The following is an 18,491-nucleotide window of genomic DNA, read 5'->3' as shown; positions in this document are numbered from 1 at the left end:
TGCCGATAGACTACCTCTAGGATATACATAAACCCCAAAGGATTTTTATAACAATCAGTGAGCGATCTGAATGAGCATTTTTATAACATTTTGCTGAGAGAAGAATTTCCTACTCTCTTCAACTCAGATTCGCCTTGTCTATAAATTCATCCCCAGTACATGCACTAAGAAGATATCAGATTATTATCCTGTTGAAACTTTGTGGCTGCTAAGTTATGATTAACACTTGCAAGATGATAACAGTTAAGCAAACTTTTCCTGAATTCCAAATAACAAGCCACATCACACATCGATCACTTGCATGAGCTTCCCGCGTCCTGCCCGCACATCACACACCACTTGATTCGGCTACAAATGGAGGGGTAACCTCCGTTTGTACTACCCTTTTCAATTTACAGAATTAAAATTCAATTACAAGAATTCACTTGGTTAATATCAAACAACACCTTGTCTTTATGTTATCTGTTTATTTCCTACAAGTATGTTATCAACAATCATAATACAATGAATTTCCTTTTGCTCATTTTTAAGTTCCCCGACAGCCAAAGCTGTTTAAGATTGTCAAGATCGCAAAACGTCAGCATCTAACAGCACATTTATACTCAATTTGCTTCATATGAACAGATTCTCATAAACATATAAAATTTACAAAGTACTGATTGAAACAACCCGCCCCAAACTCCACAGGGTGAATCTAATTGCAACTCAAAAATATATACTAAAAAAATAAAAAAAATAAACATTTTACAATCCATAAAAATTTGAGCTTCAAATACAAAGATATTACACAAACTGTAGCGGAAGAATTTAAAATTTATGTCAAATCATCTGCCGCCCTCAATTCAAGTTCTTCTTGTGACTCATCGTGAATCAATCCTAATTTTGGGATGAATCACAATAAAATATAATGTGTACAAAACTCAGTAGGCAAATAAGTTTTTCATATACCAAAATACATACATACGTATCTATAATGCAAATGGATGACATGCCATGGTATTCGAAAACATTGTAAAACAAATCATCAAAATCTCATTTTGTCATTTTCAAGCTTTCACATTTTCTTTCAAATCACTTGCTTGAGTTACATTCATTCAATTACTGCTTAGTAGAACACTCACTTAACTTTCATGACTTTCATACACTTTGAGCTTCACGTCAATACGTCCCTCACCCACTTATCTCTTAACCATAATATAACATCCGGAGTGGCTTTCACTAAATGAGTAACAAATTCAAGCATCCAAGCTAAAACTGTAAAACTCACTTTCTTTCTTCAAATTCCGTTTTGCCTAAAATCCACTTTCTCATTTAACAGAAAACATAATTCATTTCCATGCTAATGCTAATGAAAGATTCACACATACATATGCCCATGTCCATAAACACACAAATCACATAACAACACATCATATAAATACATGGGCAGAGCATATAAATCCATATCCATATATACCAAAATAGGCTTTTTAAACATGTCAAACATATACATATTATTTATTGTTATTCATTTAGAAATCTAGTTTACTTACCTCCTAACATCCTAAGTAACAAATACGTATCTATATCATCGGCCTAAAATCAATAAGAAATCTTTCATAAGATAAAATTAAATCATAATCATGAACCCAGTATCCCTAAAGAATTATTCCTAATGGATATAGAACCAAACGACACAACAACCTTGTCATCATGCAGGTTAACCTCAAAGCAAACCAGTATAAAAAGCAAAGTGGCCAGATCTAATGTGAATCTCTCAAGGTTTGTCCAGTTATCAACAGGAAGGAGTTGGATTAAAACATCTAGAGGCACTTGTTCATTCCCTTCATACTATGAATTGGGATCGCCAAGGCAGCCATTGGATGCTTCGGAATCTTGCTCCTTTCCCCATAAGCTTTACGGTGAAGTTGCAAACCCAAATGGATATTTTATAATTGTATTTAACAATTACGTTCAGTATGTCCATGATATTAAATCCAGACAAGAAATCAAACCTAGAACTACAGGTTGCAGTTAATTGTTTAATTTCGTGATGCTGCCAGACTACCTCTAAGGTATACATAAACCCCAAAGGATGATCAGAAACTTTCAAGGCTGTATGATGTTATAATGAGGAGAAGGAAGTTACCTAGTTTGCAGTGGCCTCTTTACAAATGGATGCTCCATTAGTTGAGCTGCAGTAGGCCGATCGTTTGGGTTAACATGTAAGCATTTAAGAATAAAATCCCAGGCATCTCTCGATAATGAGTTAGGAACCGGAGGAAGTTCACCCCTGCCTATCCTGAATAATGCTTGCATCTGCCAACACAAAAAATCAAGTGCTTTTAGGATGGTTAACAATTTTCAACTAGATTTCCGAGACTTGGCTTCTGGACAGTTGAAGATCTAAATTTTCTGATAATTCAAGGACACCTAGTTGGCGAGAGCTCTAATATTTCTGATAGTATTTGACTAGAAAATGAAGAATCAGAGAGATCTAGATAAGATAACCTCGACAGGTTGATGATTTTTTGTGGGACTAATTCAGAAGAAATGTATAGACCCGGTTTAAGGCGATTAAAGTTGTGAAACTAATTTTTCTATGTATATCAATCATATATAATAAAAATTTGGTTCCACAGTACAAGATATTCTTTGCATATCTATTTTGCCATAAAATCCCTTTTGGTTCATTGAATGGTGTCTAATGTCTATGTAAGTACGTAACCATTTTTATTTTTTTTAAGTATCCATGTAACCATTTTTAAAATCAAATGAATCTATGTGATTAATTTAATAAGAAAATAAATCTTGTTATGATAATATATTTTATAAATTAACTATTTTTCATATTTTCGTATGAACCAGATGTATACCATAGAATGTATCTTGAAAAATTGTAATGCTTGTCTTCTACTCATTGAATTTAAGATCTTAATGTTTCAAGTGTTGGGTTAGGCTCGATCACTGGTGATAACTAAGATGGTGCTGAAAGTCCCAACCCTTGCAAGACTTTTAGTTACTAGAGGAGTCGGCTAAATTTTTTGATATCATCACACAAAAAATTGTGATTACTCCATAAATAACAAATTATTTCACATAACTATATCTTAATGCCGGTATGGATTGAGTTGTCATTGTGGATTTGGTTATATGCCTTAAAGGTTCTGTTTGGTATAACTTTTCAAATAAAATTTTTTTAAGTAGAACTTTTGTTAGTAGAACTTTTACAAGTGGAGATTTTAACCTAAAAAAAATTAGTTGTTTAGTTATCAATGAGAACTTTTATTAATAATTGTAAAATTACTGTAATGTGTAAATTATTTGACGTCATGTTATAAAATGAATAAAATAAGACTATTAAATTAGTTAAGGGTATTTTAGATATTTTAACATTTTAAAAAAGCTTCTCAACCTCTGCTCTCAAAAGACTAAAATTTAATCTTTTACTAATAGAGATAAAATAATTTATTTAATTTTTAAAAAGTCAACTCAAAAGATAACAAATAACAGTAAAAAGTATGCATTCGGTGTCTTGATTGATAAGTCCAATTCATAGTTGATCCATTAACCTAGAGTCAAATATTGGTCCTGGAGTGCCTTGATCGATTGGGTCGGTTGCACCAATCACAACGTAGATGTGGATCAACACATCACTATTCAATTAAACCCATAGTGAGTTTATCAGGATTATGATTGCATATAAAATATTAATTCCCTCGAAATTAAGTGCACGCAAGACCAATCGGACCATTTATAGATTCTCAATAGGAGTAATTATATACTTAGTCACACATAAGATAATCTTAATTACATATAAATATTTGGTTTGTGATCTTTTTGTAGCATCCAGATTGAATTACTTTATAAGGCTATCTGGGAAATATGTTGTGGAACACAATAACTTTGAAGATAATTTTCAAGAAAATAATATAATCATGAATTTGATAACTGATAACTAAATAAATATGTAAGGTACATAAATCTCTCCATTGTGGGGGCTGCTAATTTTGTTGGCAAGATTTTTCAGGAGAAAACGATAGTTTTGTGGTCCCAGTATAATGCTACAATTTTTTTTACACTATTAATAATATCATAAATATATACCATTAGATTTAATCAATGGTGCACATTATTTTTATTAATAAAAATTTTAATTATTTTTAAAATTATATAACTAATTGACAAACGGTTAAAAGGGTTATTTTAAATTTAAAAAAGAAAGTAAAAAGAGAAAAGATAAAATACAATATGTGAAATTGTTTTATTCGAAATTGGATTCTTCACAAGAATCGTTTATTCTATAACACTTTGCTAATTTGAATTGTTGTTGTTATTCTAATCGATTTGATAATAATTCCTTATAAATTTGAGTTCTATCATCAAACTGGATTACTTTTTAAAAAGTGAATAAGAAAATTACAGAGAACATGGGTGTGCAAGACGTTATCTATTATTCCATTCCAGATACTTAAACTTATATCCAAGACTAAACCCTAACTATACTACTTGCTTTTGATCAGCCGAGCACAACCCCCCGACAATTTGGCCGTTGAATTTGAGTGAGAGATTGGTGTTGATAAAGAAGTCCTAATTATTAATAACACTAATAATAATAATTGAAGTGAAAAACATAATTTGGTTGCAGTTATTCTCTAATGGCGGACCATAGAGTCATCAAAAAGTCAATTTTCCACTGCCCCCACCTATCTCTTTATTTTGTCAGAAAAATATAAAATTTTCCGTTTGTTCTCCTGCTTTTTTGTTATCTATTTATTTATTTTTATTACATATGGGTCCATTTGGTTCAGATGAATCCTCAGCCACGAGGAAATAATTGTCCACCGTACATCTGCTAGCGGGATGTTCTGTTGATTGCGTGGTGATGTTAATTGGGGTCCGCTTATATTACAGCGGCTGTTGTTAATTGACCATTTGAACTAGTTTCTGGCGGCTACATGCAAAACTTCTGATAAAAAAAGCCCGCTATGTAGCAGGAACAAAAGCGACTTTTGCAGTGAATTTGATCAACAGGAAGTTGGATGATTATGATTAAAGGGTAAACATACAAATCTAAGGGTCTATAATTACCCCATTATTAATGCTTTAAAATTAATAATAATAATAAAATCTTTATGTTAAATAATAATAATGATAATGATAATAATGAAAATCACTTTTTGAAAAGATTCATAGCATATGGTGTACCTTTATGCCAGATGATAATAATTAATTGGCACATCAAAAGCTTCTCGTGTGACCCAATCAAAACAGCTTCATTTATTCTAATTGGCATAATAAAAGTTTCATGAATTTCAAGAATATCAAATGACTTGACACCAAAAGACTAACATCATCATTTAATCCCCTCAACGAGCCCCATAAATAAAAAGCTACTCAGCGAAGATAATACATATATACTGAGCAGTTATAATCCAAATTACAGGTATTTATCCAACTCGAATACAAAGTAATTGAAATTGTAACACCTAAGACCAAAACTTGAATCTGAATCAAATGAGCAAATTGGGGCAAATGCCTCCTCTAGGCCCTAACCATGAAACAAAAATCAAATTGTGAGACTCCTAACATAAGCCACTGAAACATTACTCACAAACTCATCTATTAACATATATAAAGCTCTTGGTACTAAAACTTAAAACAGTAAACACAAACACAGGAAAATGGATACTTGAGCGATTTTCGGATTTTCAAATATCAAAAGAGCATACTTTGATATTTGAAAATTGAATTGAGGAATAAAAGTTTCAGTATAAATTATCATTACCTCAAGGCCATTGACGGTGGATCCAACGTCATCAACGGGTTCTTGAAATATTCTGGCATCGGTGGCAGCCACGGTCACAATGTATTCACTTGATGGCACATCTTCATTTGAACGCAGACTCGGACTCTCTGTAAAGTGAAGTACCGCTTTTAGAACGACAGGTGAAACTGTAACTTGTTCCTGTAACACACGGAGATGACATTTAGTTCGGTATCCTAAATTCAATCATTTAGTACTATTCACCTTTACCCGTCAGTCTGCATTTAAATTCTTGAGTGTTGATTTTAAAAGTTTCCCATTAGGCATTAACCCCAAAGAAATTAGGCACACAACTAAAAAAGTAAATACAAAAATTACTTATATAATTAAAATAAATAAATAAATCAATAAAGCTAACCCAAATTAACTTGAATCATAAGTTAACTAATAACTGAAAAAAAATAAAGAAATTAAAGGGATAATTCACCTGTAATTTGAGTCGATCGTCGAGATCGGCGAGCTTATGGAAGCTTCTGCGGCCATTGCAGGGAGATCCCCATCTTCTCAAGGTCTTCCCCGACCCAATTTTCTGACCATCATCGAAGTCCTTCGAATTCAATAACTTGCCCATTTGTTTTCTCATTGCGCTGTTAAAAAATTTTCTTCTCCTGTTTCTGTTTGTGTTTACTGTTTTGCAGACAATAAGACAACAAACAGGTGTCTCTTTTATTTGATCTTTTTCAGCTCCACCAATGGATATTTCCGTGTCATTTAATTTGTCCTTTTTCATCTGGACAAATGGATTGAGGTGTTGATTGTCGACAAGTGCCTGTACTCCGTAGTACTGCTGACTTTTCTTTATCCATTAAGAAAAAAAAAAATAACCTCTCCTTTGTCCTTGCGTGCAGCCATGAATAATTTTTTAAAGCAAAAACTAATGACCTCAGTAAATTTATCTTTCAGTATCTTGTGTTTGTCTTGGGTGATCTTGTACTGTTGTACAAATTTACATGCAATTTTATGCGTAAAAATAGTATTACTCTTTTCGGTAAATAAAAAAAGAAAAAAAGAAAATGAAACAATAGGTTGAGCGGCTAAGCAGAGGCAGAGGGATTGCTTTTCTGCTAAAACTGAAATTTACAATGCTTTGTCCGGAAGAAATTTCCAAGGTAACGGCATTTCAGTTTTCTCCGTGTCACAGCATCAAGTAGTGTATGAAAAATACTCTAACAATTGATAACAATTTGCTTTCTTATAACACCATTTTAAGATTCCAGATTATCAAGACCACAAAATATCGACATCTAATTACATATTTACACATCATCTGCTTCTTCATATGAACAGATTCTCAGCCTATGCATAAGCATAGATTAAGAGATCTTAGCATTGTATTAACACCACATGTGCCTCAGCTCAAAGCTATTAAAAGAACTAGCAATTGGCTTGGCCACACCTGCGAACAAAGGACGCATGCAAAATAAAGAAAAGTAACACAAATCTAAAATATATAGAACCAAACGACACAATAACAATGTTGACTTGTAGGTTAACCTCAAAGCAAATCAGTATAAAAAGCAATAATCTCTCAAGGTTTGTCCAGTTATCAACAGGAAGGGGTTGCATTAAAACATCTAGAGGAACTTGTTCACTCCCTTCACACTGAATTTGGATCACCAAGGCAGTTGGACGCATCACAATCTAGCTCCATTTCTTAGTTCCCTATAAGCTTGAAAAGTGAAGTTGCAAGCCCAAATGGATAGTTTATAAATGTATTTAACAATTATTTTCAGTATGTCCATGATATTAAGTCCAAACAAGAAGTCAAAGCTACAACTAAAGGTTGCAATTTAAATTTGATGATGCCGCTAGACTACCTCTAGAATATACGTAAACCCCAAAGCATAATCACAAACTTTCAAGACTGCATAATGTTATAATGAGGAGAAGTCACCTAGGAGTTTGCAGTGGCCTCTTTACAAATGGATGCTCCATTAGTTCAGTTACAGTAGGCCGATCATTTGGGTTAACTTGTAAGCATTTAAGAATAAAATCCCGGGCATCTCTCGATAATGAGCTGGGAACTGAAGGAAGTTCACCCTTGCCTATCCTGAATAATGCTTGCACCTGCCAACACACAAAATTATGCAACAACTAAGCACCATATCAAAACTGATGCAACCTTTTACAAATCACAAGATGTTTAACAAGAAAAAACAGGCATATAAAACAAAACATGGAAAAGTAGGGAAAGCAAATCAATTTTAATATATGAAAATTTTTTACGTACGCCTTCCAAGTGAGAGTATGGAGGCCGACGGGTTAACATCTCCAACACAGTACACCCAAGGCTCCATATATCAGCAGTTAGTCCATAGCCGTCATTCTTTGAATTTACAACCTAAGAAGCAAAACTAATCTTGTTAACCTGAAATGTCTAATAGAAACATTTTCGGTATGTGTCAATATGATATATGAAAAGATGTTTACTCTTTACCATGAGTCAGTTTCCAGGTTTTTGGTCCTATGTCTGGGCAATAATTTTTGATGAATGTGTACCAATATCAACTATAGGACTAGTATTAACTACATCTAAATTAAAGAGAGGCCTTTTCTCATCAACTTCAAATGAACGGGAGCAGATAATGTTTCAAAATTCAAATGAAAGAAGGTAGAGGATCTGATTTGCAATCTTTAAAGCTATACAAAAGCAAGCTATAGAAACACAGTAGTGTCAAATTCAAAAATTAACCTCCTAAAAACTGCTGCAAACATGTCAAGCTAAAAGGTTGAAAAAAATTAGATTTTATGTGTCCCAGAGCTCTCAAATTTGACAATGACCAAGATATCAATGGTTATAAACAAGTAGATCAGTTAAACCTTTAGACCATGCAAATTCGATTGTGAATGAGGGACATTCAGCAAATAGATCAGATTTTGTCTATATAAATCAGACTACAACAGAAGAGGAAAACCTCAGGGGCCATCCAGAATGGTGTTCCTTTACAGGATTTGAGATCATTCATTGTAGTTGCCTGAAAAGATCAAATATATTGCATTAAATTCAGTAGCATTCATGAGTTTTACAAAGAAGGGGAGAGATTAACTACCTTTGCCAACCCAAAATCCGCAAGTTTTACTGATCCACTAGCATCTACCAATATATTTGCACATTTGATATCCCTTGAAAATGAAAAGAGGCAAATTTTAAAAGAGACATACTTAAAATAGTATAACAAAAGCAACTTTCAAGTGTCATTGCTAAGTTCACCTGCCACAATTATAGTAGCCCAAAAAATAGACCAGCTATGTACCCAGCCTGGAAATGCATTTCAATTTTTCTCTTTAAAAAATAATTCACACAAGCTATTTATTCACCACACGCTTTTTAACAATTTTCGTAAGTCTGTAAACAATCAGTGAGCTATCTGAATGAGCATTTTGATAACATTTTGCTGAGAGAAGAATTTCTTACTCTCATCAACTGAGATTTACCTTGTCTATAAATTCATCCCCAGTACATGCACTAAGAAGATACTAGATTATTATTCTGTTGAAACTCTGCAGCTGCTAAGTTATGATTAACACTTGCAAGATGATAACAGTTAAGCAAACTTTCCCTCAATTCCAAATAACAACCTCTGTTATTGCTATCTTCTGTTTAACCTTGAATGAAACCAATATCCATGATTTGCAGCAACTGAGAATGTAATTTTCCTTGTGAGGGATTAAAACTATCTGTAAATGGTTATGATTGCAACTATTTCTTCAAAATGCATATTCAACATGGTTAGCTGTTTACAAAACATCCTACAACTTTAAATGCTCTTTTGTTATTTCTGTACGCTTTTACCTTTTTCTCTTTGTTTCTACCAATTTTCTCAACCTTTCCTCTGCAACATCTTATTTCTAATACCATCACGAAATTATATACAAAGTATCAGCAATAGAAATGCTTAACAATATGCAGGTTTCCAGACTAGTTTTAAAGATTGAGCTCCAAAAATCTGCATTTTTGGAAAGAAAACGAATGGTATAAATAATAACATATTGCAAACAAACAGCAAGAGAAAGAACTGATTTCCTATCTGCATAAACAATCATGAATGCTACATCTATTTGCACCGAGACATCTTGACATAAAATGTGGAATATTGAGAGGACACAGCATGATAAGGAAAATGAACTGAGAAAATAGCAGCCAAATCAATTATATCACCTGTGAACCACATTCCGCTCATGAAGATATACTAAGCCATTCAGGATCTGCCTTGTGTATGAAGAGACTTGAGAATCACTCAAGTGGTACTTTTGATAAAGATTTGCAAGTGAACCCTTCGTTACAAGCTCAAGGAAGATATAAAGCCTATTTTCATCCTGAGATCATTTGGTGACTTAGAATTAAAGAGTCAGAAATGAAATAAGCACACCTAAACAACCAGATATAAAAGGACAATTTAATACAACAGAGACAAATTCCATAGAAATTCAAAAAATTAGTTAATATGCCACACAAAGTGTGCAGCAGGACTGCATTTTTCTTCAAATTTAGGACTAGTGGGAAGTTCCTTGTTCTTTGTGTACTTTAACAAATAAGATAGGTTTATATATACTGAAATGCCAGATAATAATGAATTGCACAACTAAATGTAGCAGGAAGAAATTAAAGCTGGCAATAATAGAGTTCCCCACGGGTATATGGATAGTTTGGGAATACTGGCGATTTCATTGTAGCATAAAACTTTGATTCTGAAGTATTTCCTGTCAAGTATGACTACTTAATCCAATTGATTGTGTTAATGATAAGGACAATGACAGTATAATTTCACTTAAAAGAGAAAAAAAAAATTCAAATAGTGCTAAAGTCAATAACATGCATTAATTCACAGTGCTTCAAATTCCAGAAAAATCATAGGTGTTAGGAGTCTATAAATGTCATTACAAGCACAAAGTTCTGACCCTCACTTCACAAATATTACTATGAGGAAATGAAAGGCAAAAAAAAAGCAAGCACGGAGGATAGACGCATACCTTGTCTGTGCCAAGATATTGAACTATGTTGTCTTGTTCAAACTGACTCAAAAGAGAAATTTCCTGAGCCAATAAACATATTATTAGAGAAATGATCCTTCCATGTAGCTATTTAGAGGCGGGATAAAAATATGCAACTGCATGATTTGTAATTTAAAGCAGAGAAAAAGACTACAGAATAATATGTAATGGAGTTCCAGCAGGACAAGACTAATCATCCCACCTGCTCAAGTTGAAGAATGCTCTGCTTTCCCTGAGCTCCTTGATCCTGCAAAGAAACCTCCTTCACAGCAAAAAAGAATCCATCACTGCAAACAAACCAGAAAGCATTAGAGAAGTTGCCCCCCCCCCCCCCCCCCCAAAAAAAAAAAAAAAAGTATATGCTCATGGACGTTTGCACATAAACATGCACATCAAAGATAGTAAACAAGGCCAAGTTAATCATTGTAAGTCTGACCACACAGACATAATCCTAACCACTTTCAGAATATGGACTCATTGCAAAAACAAATAAAATACACCTCAAAATCTTAGAAATATTTAGAAGTAAAACGTAAAATAGTTGCAAAACTTCATTGTTTCAAGTAAGAATATGCAAAAGAACATTCAGTCTAGCTCGTCATCAAATTACCCTGCCTCAAAAACAAAATTGAATTCATCTTGCATGATTATCTTGACAAATAAGACGAGTAGATTTACAAGTAGCATACCCAAAACCCCATTGAGTTCTCATCATGAAGTCTATCACTTTTCCTGTAGTATCTTTCAGAAAGCAGAAAAAGTATTCAATAAGTTCCTAGAAACTTCCTTCTAATCCAACATTGTACATCCTTTAACTCATTAAAAACCTTCAGCAGGTACATATCAATAAGGCTATGTAACCAAATGGGTATTGAAATACAATCAGAACAATTAAACTCCTTTTCACAAGTTCCAAGAACATTAATACAGGAACAGAATTCACTTACTCAGTGAGGCCTTCATACACAGACCCAAATGACCCACTTCCCAAAAGCTCACCCTTTTGCCATGACATTATTCTTCTTCTAAATTTCCCATTCGAAGAGACATTATAAACCGGTTCCATAGACAGAGAGGATGCCTGTCGGGCAGACAAAAACTAAAATTTCAAAAGGAAAATAAAGCCCTTTCTGAGATCTTATCTAATGCATGCTAGCTTGTTAAGAAAGGAAAGTTAAAACAGAAAGCAACCATATTACCTTTGTGCAACTTCGAATCTGCCTGCTTTGAGACTCCTGAGGAGATCTCGGGCACGATTTCTCTGCATCACAACTTACAGAAGGAACGTCAGATCGATTAATATTTGATGGTTCAGAATGCTGGTCAGAGTCTGCATCTAAACATGGAATTGCTCGATCATCCCCCATTGCTCCAGACATGGTAAAAGCAGGCGAAGCTTCTTCTACATTCGAGTTGTCAATGTGTGGAATGCCAAATTGCCTGCAGGTGTTCCCATTGCCCTGTCTCTTTTCACTGGATTCTTTGTTCACAACTGGAGCAAATGATTCTGTTAAATTTTCTGCACGGTTTTCCACATAAATACAGAAAGACAAGATTAGCAACTGAAGTAAAGAAGAATAAGAACAAGATGCATCATATCTAAAGCTATAATACCCAGGACAGAGATATCTGCAGCTGGCGATGGTGAAACAGGTGGTCGTGACCGTTTGTTCCTTTGTGCTGTTTGAGCATTTGTAGTAGTTGTAGTTGCAACAAGTGGCTCCAATTCCCACGATGATACTCTATCTGGTCGCAAGATTGATGAAGGTTCATCCCATGCAGCTGGTGATGGTAAAACAGGTGGTCGTGACCGTTTGTTCCTTTGTGCTGGTTGAGCATTTGTAGTAGTTGTAGTTGCAACAAGTGGCTCCAATTCCCACGATGATACTCTATCTGGTCGCAAGATTGATGAAGGTTCATCCCATTGAACCTAACATAAAATTGAAACATGATAAAGTCAACCAGGCCACACAGAGTTCCCCCCGCCAAAATTCAAAACACAGAAATATTTGACCGGTTACAAAGGAAACAAACACCTAATCTTCTAAAAAATTAGTAATTTTAAAAGCCACTATTTAATTTGATTAGTATAAAAGTGTGGATAAAACTGAGTGGAATATTGGAATGGCCACCTTAGTAAATTCTTTGAATGAATTCAAAACTAAGTTGGTGTATGGGAAAAGAACTTGCTAACCTTTAAGGATCTCCACTCTGAATCTGGCCAGACTGAACTTTTACAATCCCCAACTCCGACTATAGTACCACTGAACCTGTGGAACGATGATAAAATTGGTTAATAAATGTTATTTAACTTCCTCTTCTACAAAAATAAATTAGAAAGGAAGGTTACCTTTGTTCAGGAACTTCCTCACCCTCAAATGTCATCTTGAACCCCATCCCAACAGAAAGCTTGTGTTTTTTAGCTTCAAGATACTTGTTAACACTTACAATGAACTCAGACCGGCTAGTTCTGGCACATAATTATATTTTATGTCAAAAATATTTTATTGAAAAATATTAATAATGATAATTCGAAAAATACATAGCATGATAGAACATAGAGGGATTTTTTAAAAAAGAAGCCCAAACTATAGAAGTGCTGGCAAATTTCGATGTTTGTAAGACAACATCTTTAAAAAAAAATTTCATGCCTTTACATTGAGTTTTGGGCATTTAGTCCTAAGTTTTACTCTCTTTCAATTCAGAAATTGGAAATGTTTCACTCGTCAAACTTCAAATTGCACAAAGGAAAATACCTTGGTTTGTAGAAGATTGAAAAGAGAGTTCCAGTTGCAATGGCATGAGAAGCAATTGCAAGTACGCCAAGATGCATACTATGACTAGATATAACTGAAGATGGCATATTTGTCTGCTGTCTCATGTGCCTCCTTACCCCAACACGCAGCTCCTCATTTTCCCCTCTGAAACAGTTATCAATAGCGAACACGATAAATATAGGAAACAAAGCAACGAAACAGAACATACTTCGTTTCCTATTTGATATACCAGTACTTGCCTCAGAAATATGAATGCATCGCCTGCTACCAATTTCTTGGAACTAACAAACACACTCCACCCAATGGTGAGCAAGTGACGCCTTGGTTGATCTGTGATAGGAAACCTTGACTTTGTATCAAAATCCTCAAATTTCCAGAAACCATGTGTAATTTATAATACATTGGATAAAATATTTAACAAAATACATGAACCTGGCAAACTTTAAAAATAAGCATGTTGCAGCAATGTTTCTGCTTCAACTTAAGCAACAAAGTGTTATATCAAGTCAGAGAAGTTGGAGCCAAACCTCGGAAAATGTGCCGAAAATTCCATTCATTCCCGTGCAGATCAGTTGCAACTAGTTCCTGCCAAGGTGGCTGCCGGGACATATCCTGAAATGATCAAGGGAGACAGGCAGGTCAAGCAAGCTGTAAATACAACATATCATCCTGTAGTATCTGACACAAAAATGATGGATTCACAGTTGAAGCTAACCAATGGGGGGAGACAATCATCTGCATGCCTATGAAGAACGGAGAACCCACCATGGGTGCTCGTATCAGATGCAGTTAATGTCTTACAGAATGAATGAACGGTGCACTTTTCAGGCTCTGGGATGGGGGGATCTGGGCTGGTAACCTCGCTTTGCTGGTGAAATTAACACAGACAGACATGAAAGAAAGAAACTGTAAGAATTGCAAGCAACTATAACAAGCTAACAAATTTAGTAGTTTCTAAATCAGCTAATTAAAAGATTAGAGCAAAAGGAAGAAAGCTTACATCAGGTTCAGGCAACAGAGTTATTTGTGCATAAACTTCATCCGTTTCAGGTTCAGCCTACAGTCAAAGCAAAAAGAGCAACTGAAGTAAGGACTTAGAAATGGAAACAACTTTTTAACAGAGCTCAAGAACAATGACATGCTCCCCAAAAAATAATAGAATGATCATGAGATAACTCACCCGTCGCTGAACATTAACCACTTTACACAGAATTTTAGATGGCAGATTAAATGAGGGCATTTGCTGCTCCAACTCCTGATGCATCGATGCTTCAAGCTGGAAATTTGAAAAATAGCATTAGTTATAACATGATTGAAACTTTCTTGTCCCTACGACATTGAAAGAAAAAAATTTTTAACCTGCAAATGGTGATAGATAGATATTTTCACATTATATTCTTCTGTTAAACAAGTTGAGTGTTTTCTACACTTTGGTCATTTTCTTTTCTTTTTTTTTTTTTTCCATTTTTTGTGTTTGGCAATTTTTAATAGGGTATTCATATTTGTCATTCTATAATAGTAAACTCATATAAACTAAAAGAACACTCAAACAGAGACAGATTCCAGTTAAAGGTCAACAAACCTGTTCCATGTGACCTTGCGGAAAGTAATAAACTCGCTGCCCTTCACAAGGAAGGGTTGCAAGAGGTCCAGCACAGGCATGCCATAATTCCCTGTACAGTGCATCATTGGATCCCCCTATAAAGTGAACACAAAGGGCAAAGTAAGCAGAAAATGAAGCTGGGACAGGAAGAAAGAGAGCAAAACACAAACCGCCCAAACATATCAATGAGATCATAAAATACAACACACTGCGATGACATGAAGACAAAATTACTATCCCAGTCCCCGACAAAATATACCTTATTATCATTTATCAGCCATCATGAAATTGGGTACAGATCAAAATCAAAGCAAAAGTTCAAAACCGTAAATTCATAAGAAAGCGCACTGTCACACAATATTGGTCCGGTTAGGATTCAAAAGTTTGAAAAGAATAATAATAACTTTCATATCTAAGAAAAACAAATGTGAATCATCTGATACTGTGTGCTGTGTACCCAAAAGAATCTTCTAGCTTCTATATTGAAACGATTATGATAAAAGCATGCTCTCAGAATCAAAGAACTGTTCTTGAGAACAACCAAACACAATTAACTGCAACAATTAAGAAACTGCTGAAGAATTGTAGTTACATAAGCCATGGTGCAAGTCATAGACTACATCAGGTGCAAACAAACATTAGCCCTGTAACCCGTTTGCCTCAGTCAGATTCCATCACTAATTTGAAATTAATACAACCAATACAAAAAGACGCCAATGAACAGTACATCATTTGACACTAATGAATCATCAATAAATCACAAATATTGAAGCAAACCTGTAGGGGGACCTCCAGAGGCATGATTCAAAGGCACTGCCGCAGCCGCAAATGACATAACAGAAGCACAACAAACCCTTATGAGTCACTTGATCAACCTACAAACAAAAGCCCCAAGTTAAAAGGGACTATGCTGTACTGAAAACAAACCCACTACAAGATTCTCAGCAACAAAAACCATCAACTAAAATTGCCTTAAAATGCTGCATTTACTTCTACGACTTGTTATTGTCACAGGTTGTTCAGATTTATCTAACCAACGGCTCTAGTAACTCTCTTTAATGTGTCAGTCTAGCCCTGCTTTAAGCCTTTAATGAGCCAAAATAAAAAAGCTGGCTTTTAACCTTTAACGCCAATTTGTCAGGGAAATAATTATGCACCTCTGAAGAAAAAAAGTGTGACAGAAATGAAACTTTTCATCACTTTCTAGCATAAAAACAGCAAATTTTCATGAAAAAAGTTGATAAATATAATCAAAATATAGGATACTACAAAACAAAAGAAGTACACAACTCTCTTCAAAAAAAAAAAAAAGAAGTAAACAACTTTCAATGCAAAACAAAAAAAAGGGTAAAACCCAGATCGTGATTTTACAAAAACGATTCACTAAAAGTAACACAAAAACATGAGATGAACAAAGCAAGAAATGATTTAGGATCTAATAATAAAAACCCAAAAAAAAGAAAGAAAAACTTTTCGGTTGGGTGAAAACCAGGACTTACCTTCACTAATTAACAGCATATCTACACTCAAAACGCAAAAACATGTAATGGGCAAGCGAATAAATTAATAACAGCACAAGGTTTCACTAAAAATCCATCATTTTCTTCCATTTTCTCAGCACCCAAGCAGGAACTAGAAAATTTTAAAAAGAAACTAAATCTGAAGCATAGGAAAGGAAAAGCAAGAGGGTACCTGCGAGCTGAATTAGAGCTGTGGATCGAGCAGATCGAATGAGATGGAAGTAAATGAATTTTTTCTTCCATTTTCTCAGCACCCAAGCAGGAACTAGAAAATTTTAAAAAGAAACTAAATCTGAAGCATAGGAAAGGAAAAGCAAGAGGGTACCTGCGAGCTGAATTAGGGCTGTGGATCGAGCAGATCGAATGAGATGGAAGTAAATGAATATTTTTGTTAAAATATGAATTGCAATAAAAATATGTGAACGAATATATCGTCAATGTTTGGTCGAAGCCGACACGAGTCACCCGACCACTACTGTCTCTGTTTCTGTTACACGCTCTTTCTCTCTCTCTCTTCTTCCGTTTAATGCGCATACTTCTTCAACTTTCTCACTCTTTCAATTAATTAAATTTTAAAAAAAAATCCAATTCTAATGAATATATATAGTGATATTTTTATTTTATTAAAATAAAATATTCTCATTAGATAAAAACTCTATATAAATGTGATATTATCTCTTCCATTTTAATGATGAATTATATAATTTGGTAGAAAAACTATAATTTACAGAAAGAGTATATAAATAAAAAAAACTTTCTTTTGATACATAGATTTCAATAATCCATCATTGACTTGGTATATATAGGTGGGTCCTATAATCCATCATTTAATGAAGCACAAAAGAAGAAAAAGAACACTTGTCCCCCCTAGAAGCAGCGACTGCGTCAGCCGCTCCCAAAGGGACTGACGCTAGCACTGCTCTAATAATTGGTGGTGGAGCATCAAATGACCATAAAGTTGGGGTAGGTGCGTAATGCGCACGCCATTCACTTTCTCGCATTTTCATTTAATTAAATTTAAAAAATAAATGTAAGATCCAATTCCAGTGAGCTGTTTGCCTGAAGAGTCCCCTACAGCTTCTCGCTGCTGTCCCTTTGTTCACGCGCAACATAATAATAATCCCTCCCTTACTTTATTCGTCACTTGAATTAATGTTTTAATTAATATTGGCACAAAAGTACTTTTTTGCCCTTTTACCTGCAGAAAATTAACTACTTTTGCCCTTTCATTCGGTCAGTTTTCATTCCAAAATAAATAACAAGGGAAAGTTAGAGAGTGGACATCTTCATGGTTTCACGGTATGGTTAGACAGAGACCTCATTATTTTTAAAAGTATCCCTTTATGATACTGTAATTTTTTTACAGTATTAATAATGTAAGCAATATTACATTATATTTATTAATAAAAAATTTTAATTATTTTTAAAATAACATAACCGGTTCATAAAGTGGCTAAACTGTTGGGAATTCTTTAAAAAACTGTTGGACCGTTGAGTTGGTAGAAGTATGAAAAATTTCAATGACCACCCTTATAGTTTTAAATATTCTCACATTTTCACTTGAATAACATATTTCGTTTAATAACACAAAATTCAATAAAATATATGAACATGCATACGAAACCCACATTCATAGGAATGTTTCATTAGACTTTTAAAGTTTATCTTACCTATGTATCTTAAACCATTCATTATCGACTTTTCGTAATTTTATTAAATAGAAATTTCAAGCAAAATAGGAAAGAGTGACAATATATAATTAATTTGAAGATTTAATGTAAAACTCACAATTG

The 18,491-nt window shown here is 34.2% G+C and overlaps 3 protein-coding genes across 4 annotated transcripts; all 3 read right to left on the bottom strand.

Moving 5' to 3' along the window:
• Nucleotides 1-5,312: 5,312 nt before the first annotated feature.
• Nucleotides 5,313-6,802, bottom strand: LOC112098268. Of its 2 annotated transcripts, XM_024184123.1 has the most exons (3): nucleotides 6,234-6,802; nucleotides 5,768-5,947; nucleotides 5,313-5,530 (listed from the first exon to the last, which is right to left on the bottom strand). In XM_024184123.1, the coding sequence occupies exons 1-3, from the start codon at nucleotides 6,534-6,536 to the stop codon at nucleotides 5,420-5,422; spliced, it is 594 nt and encodes a 197-aa protein (XP_024039891.1). In that variant the 5' UTR covers nucleotides 6,537-6,802; the 3' UTR covers nucleotides 5,313-5,419. The 2 variants fall into 2 exon arrangements, with proteins under 2 accessions (XP_024039891.1, XP_024039890.1); XM_024184122.1 differs by having other exon boundaries at nucleotides 5,313-5,947.
• A 30-nt stretch (nucleotides 6,803-6,832) lies between these two features.
• Nucleotides 6,833-12,307, bottom strand: LOC112098267 (mitogen-activated protein kinase kinase kinase 1-like). The gene is made up of 10 exons (XM_024184120.1): nucleotides 11,998-12,307; nucleotides 11,746-11,879; nucleotides 11,001-11,085; nucleotides 10,778-10,840; nucleotides 9,966-10,123; nucleotides 8,857-8,929; nucleotides 8,722-8,781; nucleotides 8,037-8,147; nucleotides 7,701-7,873; nucleotides 6,833-7,202 (listed from the first exon to the last, which is right to left on the bottom strand). The coding sequence occupies exons 1-10, from the start codon at nucleotides 12,175-12,177 to the stop codon at nucleotides 7,181-7,183; spliced, it is 1,059 nt and encodes a 352-aa protein (XP_024039888.1). The 5' UTR covers nucleotides 12,178-12,307; the 3' UTR covers nucleotides 6,833-7,180.
• Nucleotides 12,308-12,353: 46 nt separating this feature from the next.
• LOC18040264 (auxin response factor 1) lies at nucleotides 12,354-17,201 on the bottom strand. Its single transcript, XM_024185186.1, has 13 exons — nucleotides 17,024-17,201; nucleotides 16,871-16,888; nucleotides 15,956-16,053; nucleotides 15,158-15,273; nucleotides 14,756-14,851; nucleotides 14,576-14,632; nucleotides 14,291-14,443; nucleotides 14,103-14,187; nucleotides 13,815-13,905; nucleotides 13,555-13,719; nucleotides 13,149-13,268; nucleotides 12,993-13,068; nucleotides 12,354-12,728 (listed from the first exon to the last, which is right to left on the bottom strand). The coding sequence occupies exons 3-13, from the start codon at nucleotides 16,011-16,013 to the stop codon at nucleotides 12,354-12,356; spliced, it is 1,392 nt and encodes a 463-aa protein (XP_024040954.1). The 5' UTR covers nucleotides 16,014-16,053; nucleotides 16,871-16,888; nucleotides 17,024-17,201.
• Nucleotides 17,202-18,491: the final 1,290 nt, after the last annotated feature.

The sequence above is a fragment of the Citrus clementina genome, unplaced genomic scaffold (genome assembly GCF_000493195.1).
Source record: "Citrus clementina cultivar Clemenules unplaced genomic scaffold, Citrus_clementina_v1.0 scaffold_5, whole genome shotgun sequence".
NCBI classification, from domain to species: Eukaryota; Viridiplantae; Streptophyta; class Magnoliopsida; order Sapindales; family Rutaceae; genus Citrus; species Citrus x clementina.
Note: the sequence above shows the minus strand (reverse complement) of the source record. Positions and strands in the feature narration are given on the sequence as shown.

Excerpts from the sequence above, each read along its gene's own strand:
- LOC112098267 (XM_024184120.1), bottom strand. The coding sequence starts at position 12,177 with ATGTCTGGAGCAATGGGGGATGATCGAGCAATTCCATGTTTAGATGCA. Across the intron at positions 10,841-11,000 it reads GCATTCTTCAACTTGAGCAG|GAAATTTCTCTTTTGAGTCA; the intron begins GTGGGATGATTA and ends TTATTGGCTCAG. Across the intron at positions 8,782-8,856 it reads CGGATTTTGGGTTGGCAAAG|GCAACTACAATGAATGATCT; the intron begins GTAGTTAATCTC and ends TGATCTTTTCAG.
- LOC18040264 (XM_024185186.1), bottom strand. The coding sequence starts at position 16,013 with ATGTCATTTGCGGCTGCGGCAGTGCCTTTGAATCATGCCTCTGGAGGT. Across the intron at positions 13,720-13,814 it reads GATGCATTCATATTTCTGAG|AGGGGAAAATGAGGAGCTGC; the intron begins GCAAGTACTGGT and ends TAACTGTTTCAG. Across the intron at positions 13,069-13,148 it reads GAGGAAGTTCCTGAACAAAG|GTTCAGTGGTACTATAGTCG; the intron begins GTAACCTTCCTT and ends ATCGTTCCACAG.
- LOC112098268 (XM_024184122.1), bottom strand. The coding sequence starts at position 6,536 with ATGAAAAAGGACAAATTAAATGACACGGAAATATCCATTGGTGGAGCT. Across the intron at positions 5,948-6,233 it reads ACGATCGACTCAAATTACAG|GAACAAGTTACAGTTTCACC; the intron begins GTGAATTATCCC and ends CGTGTGTTACAG.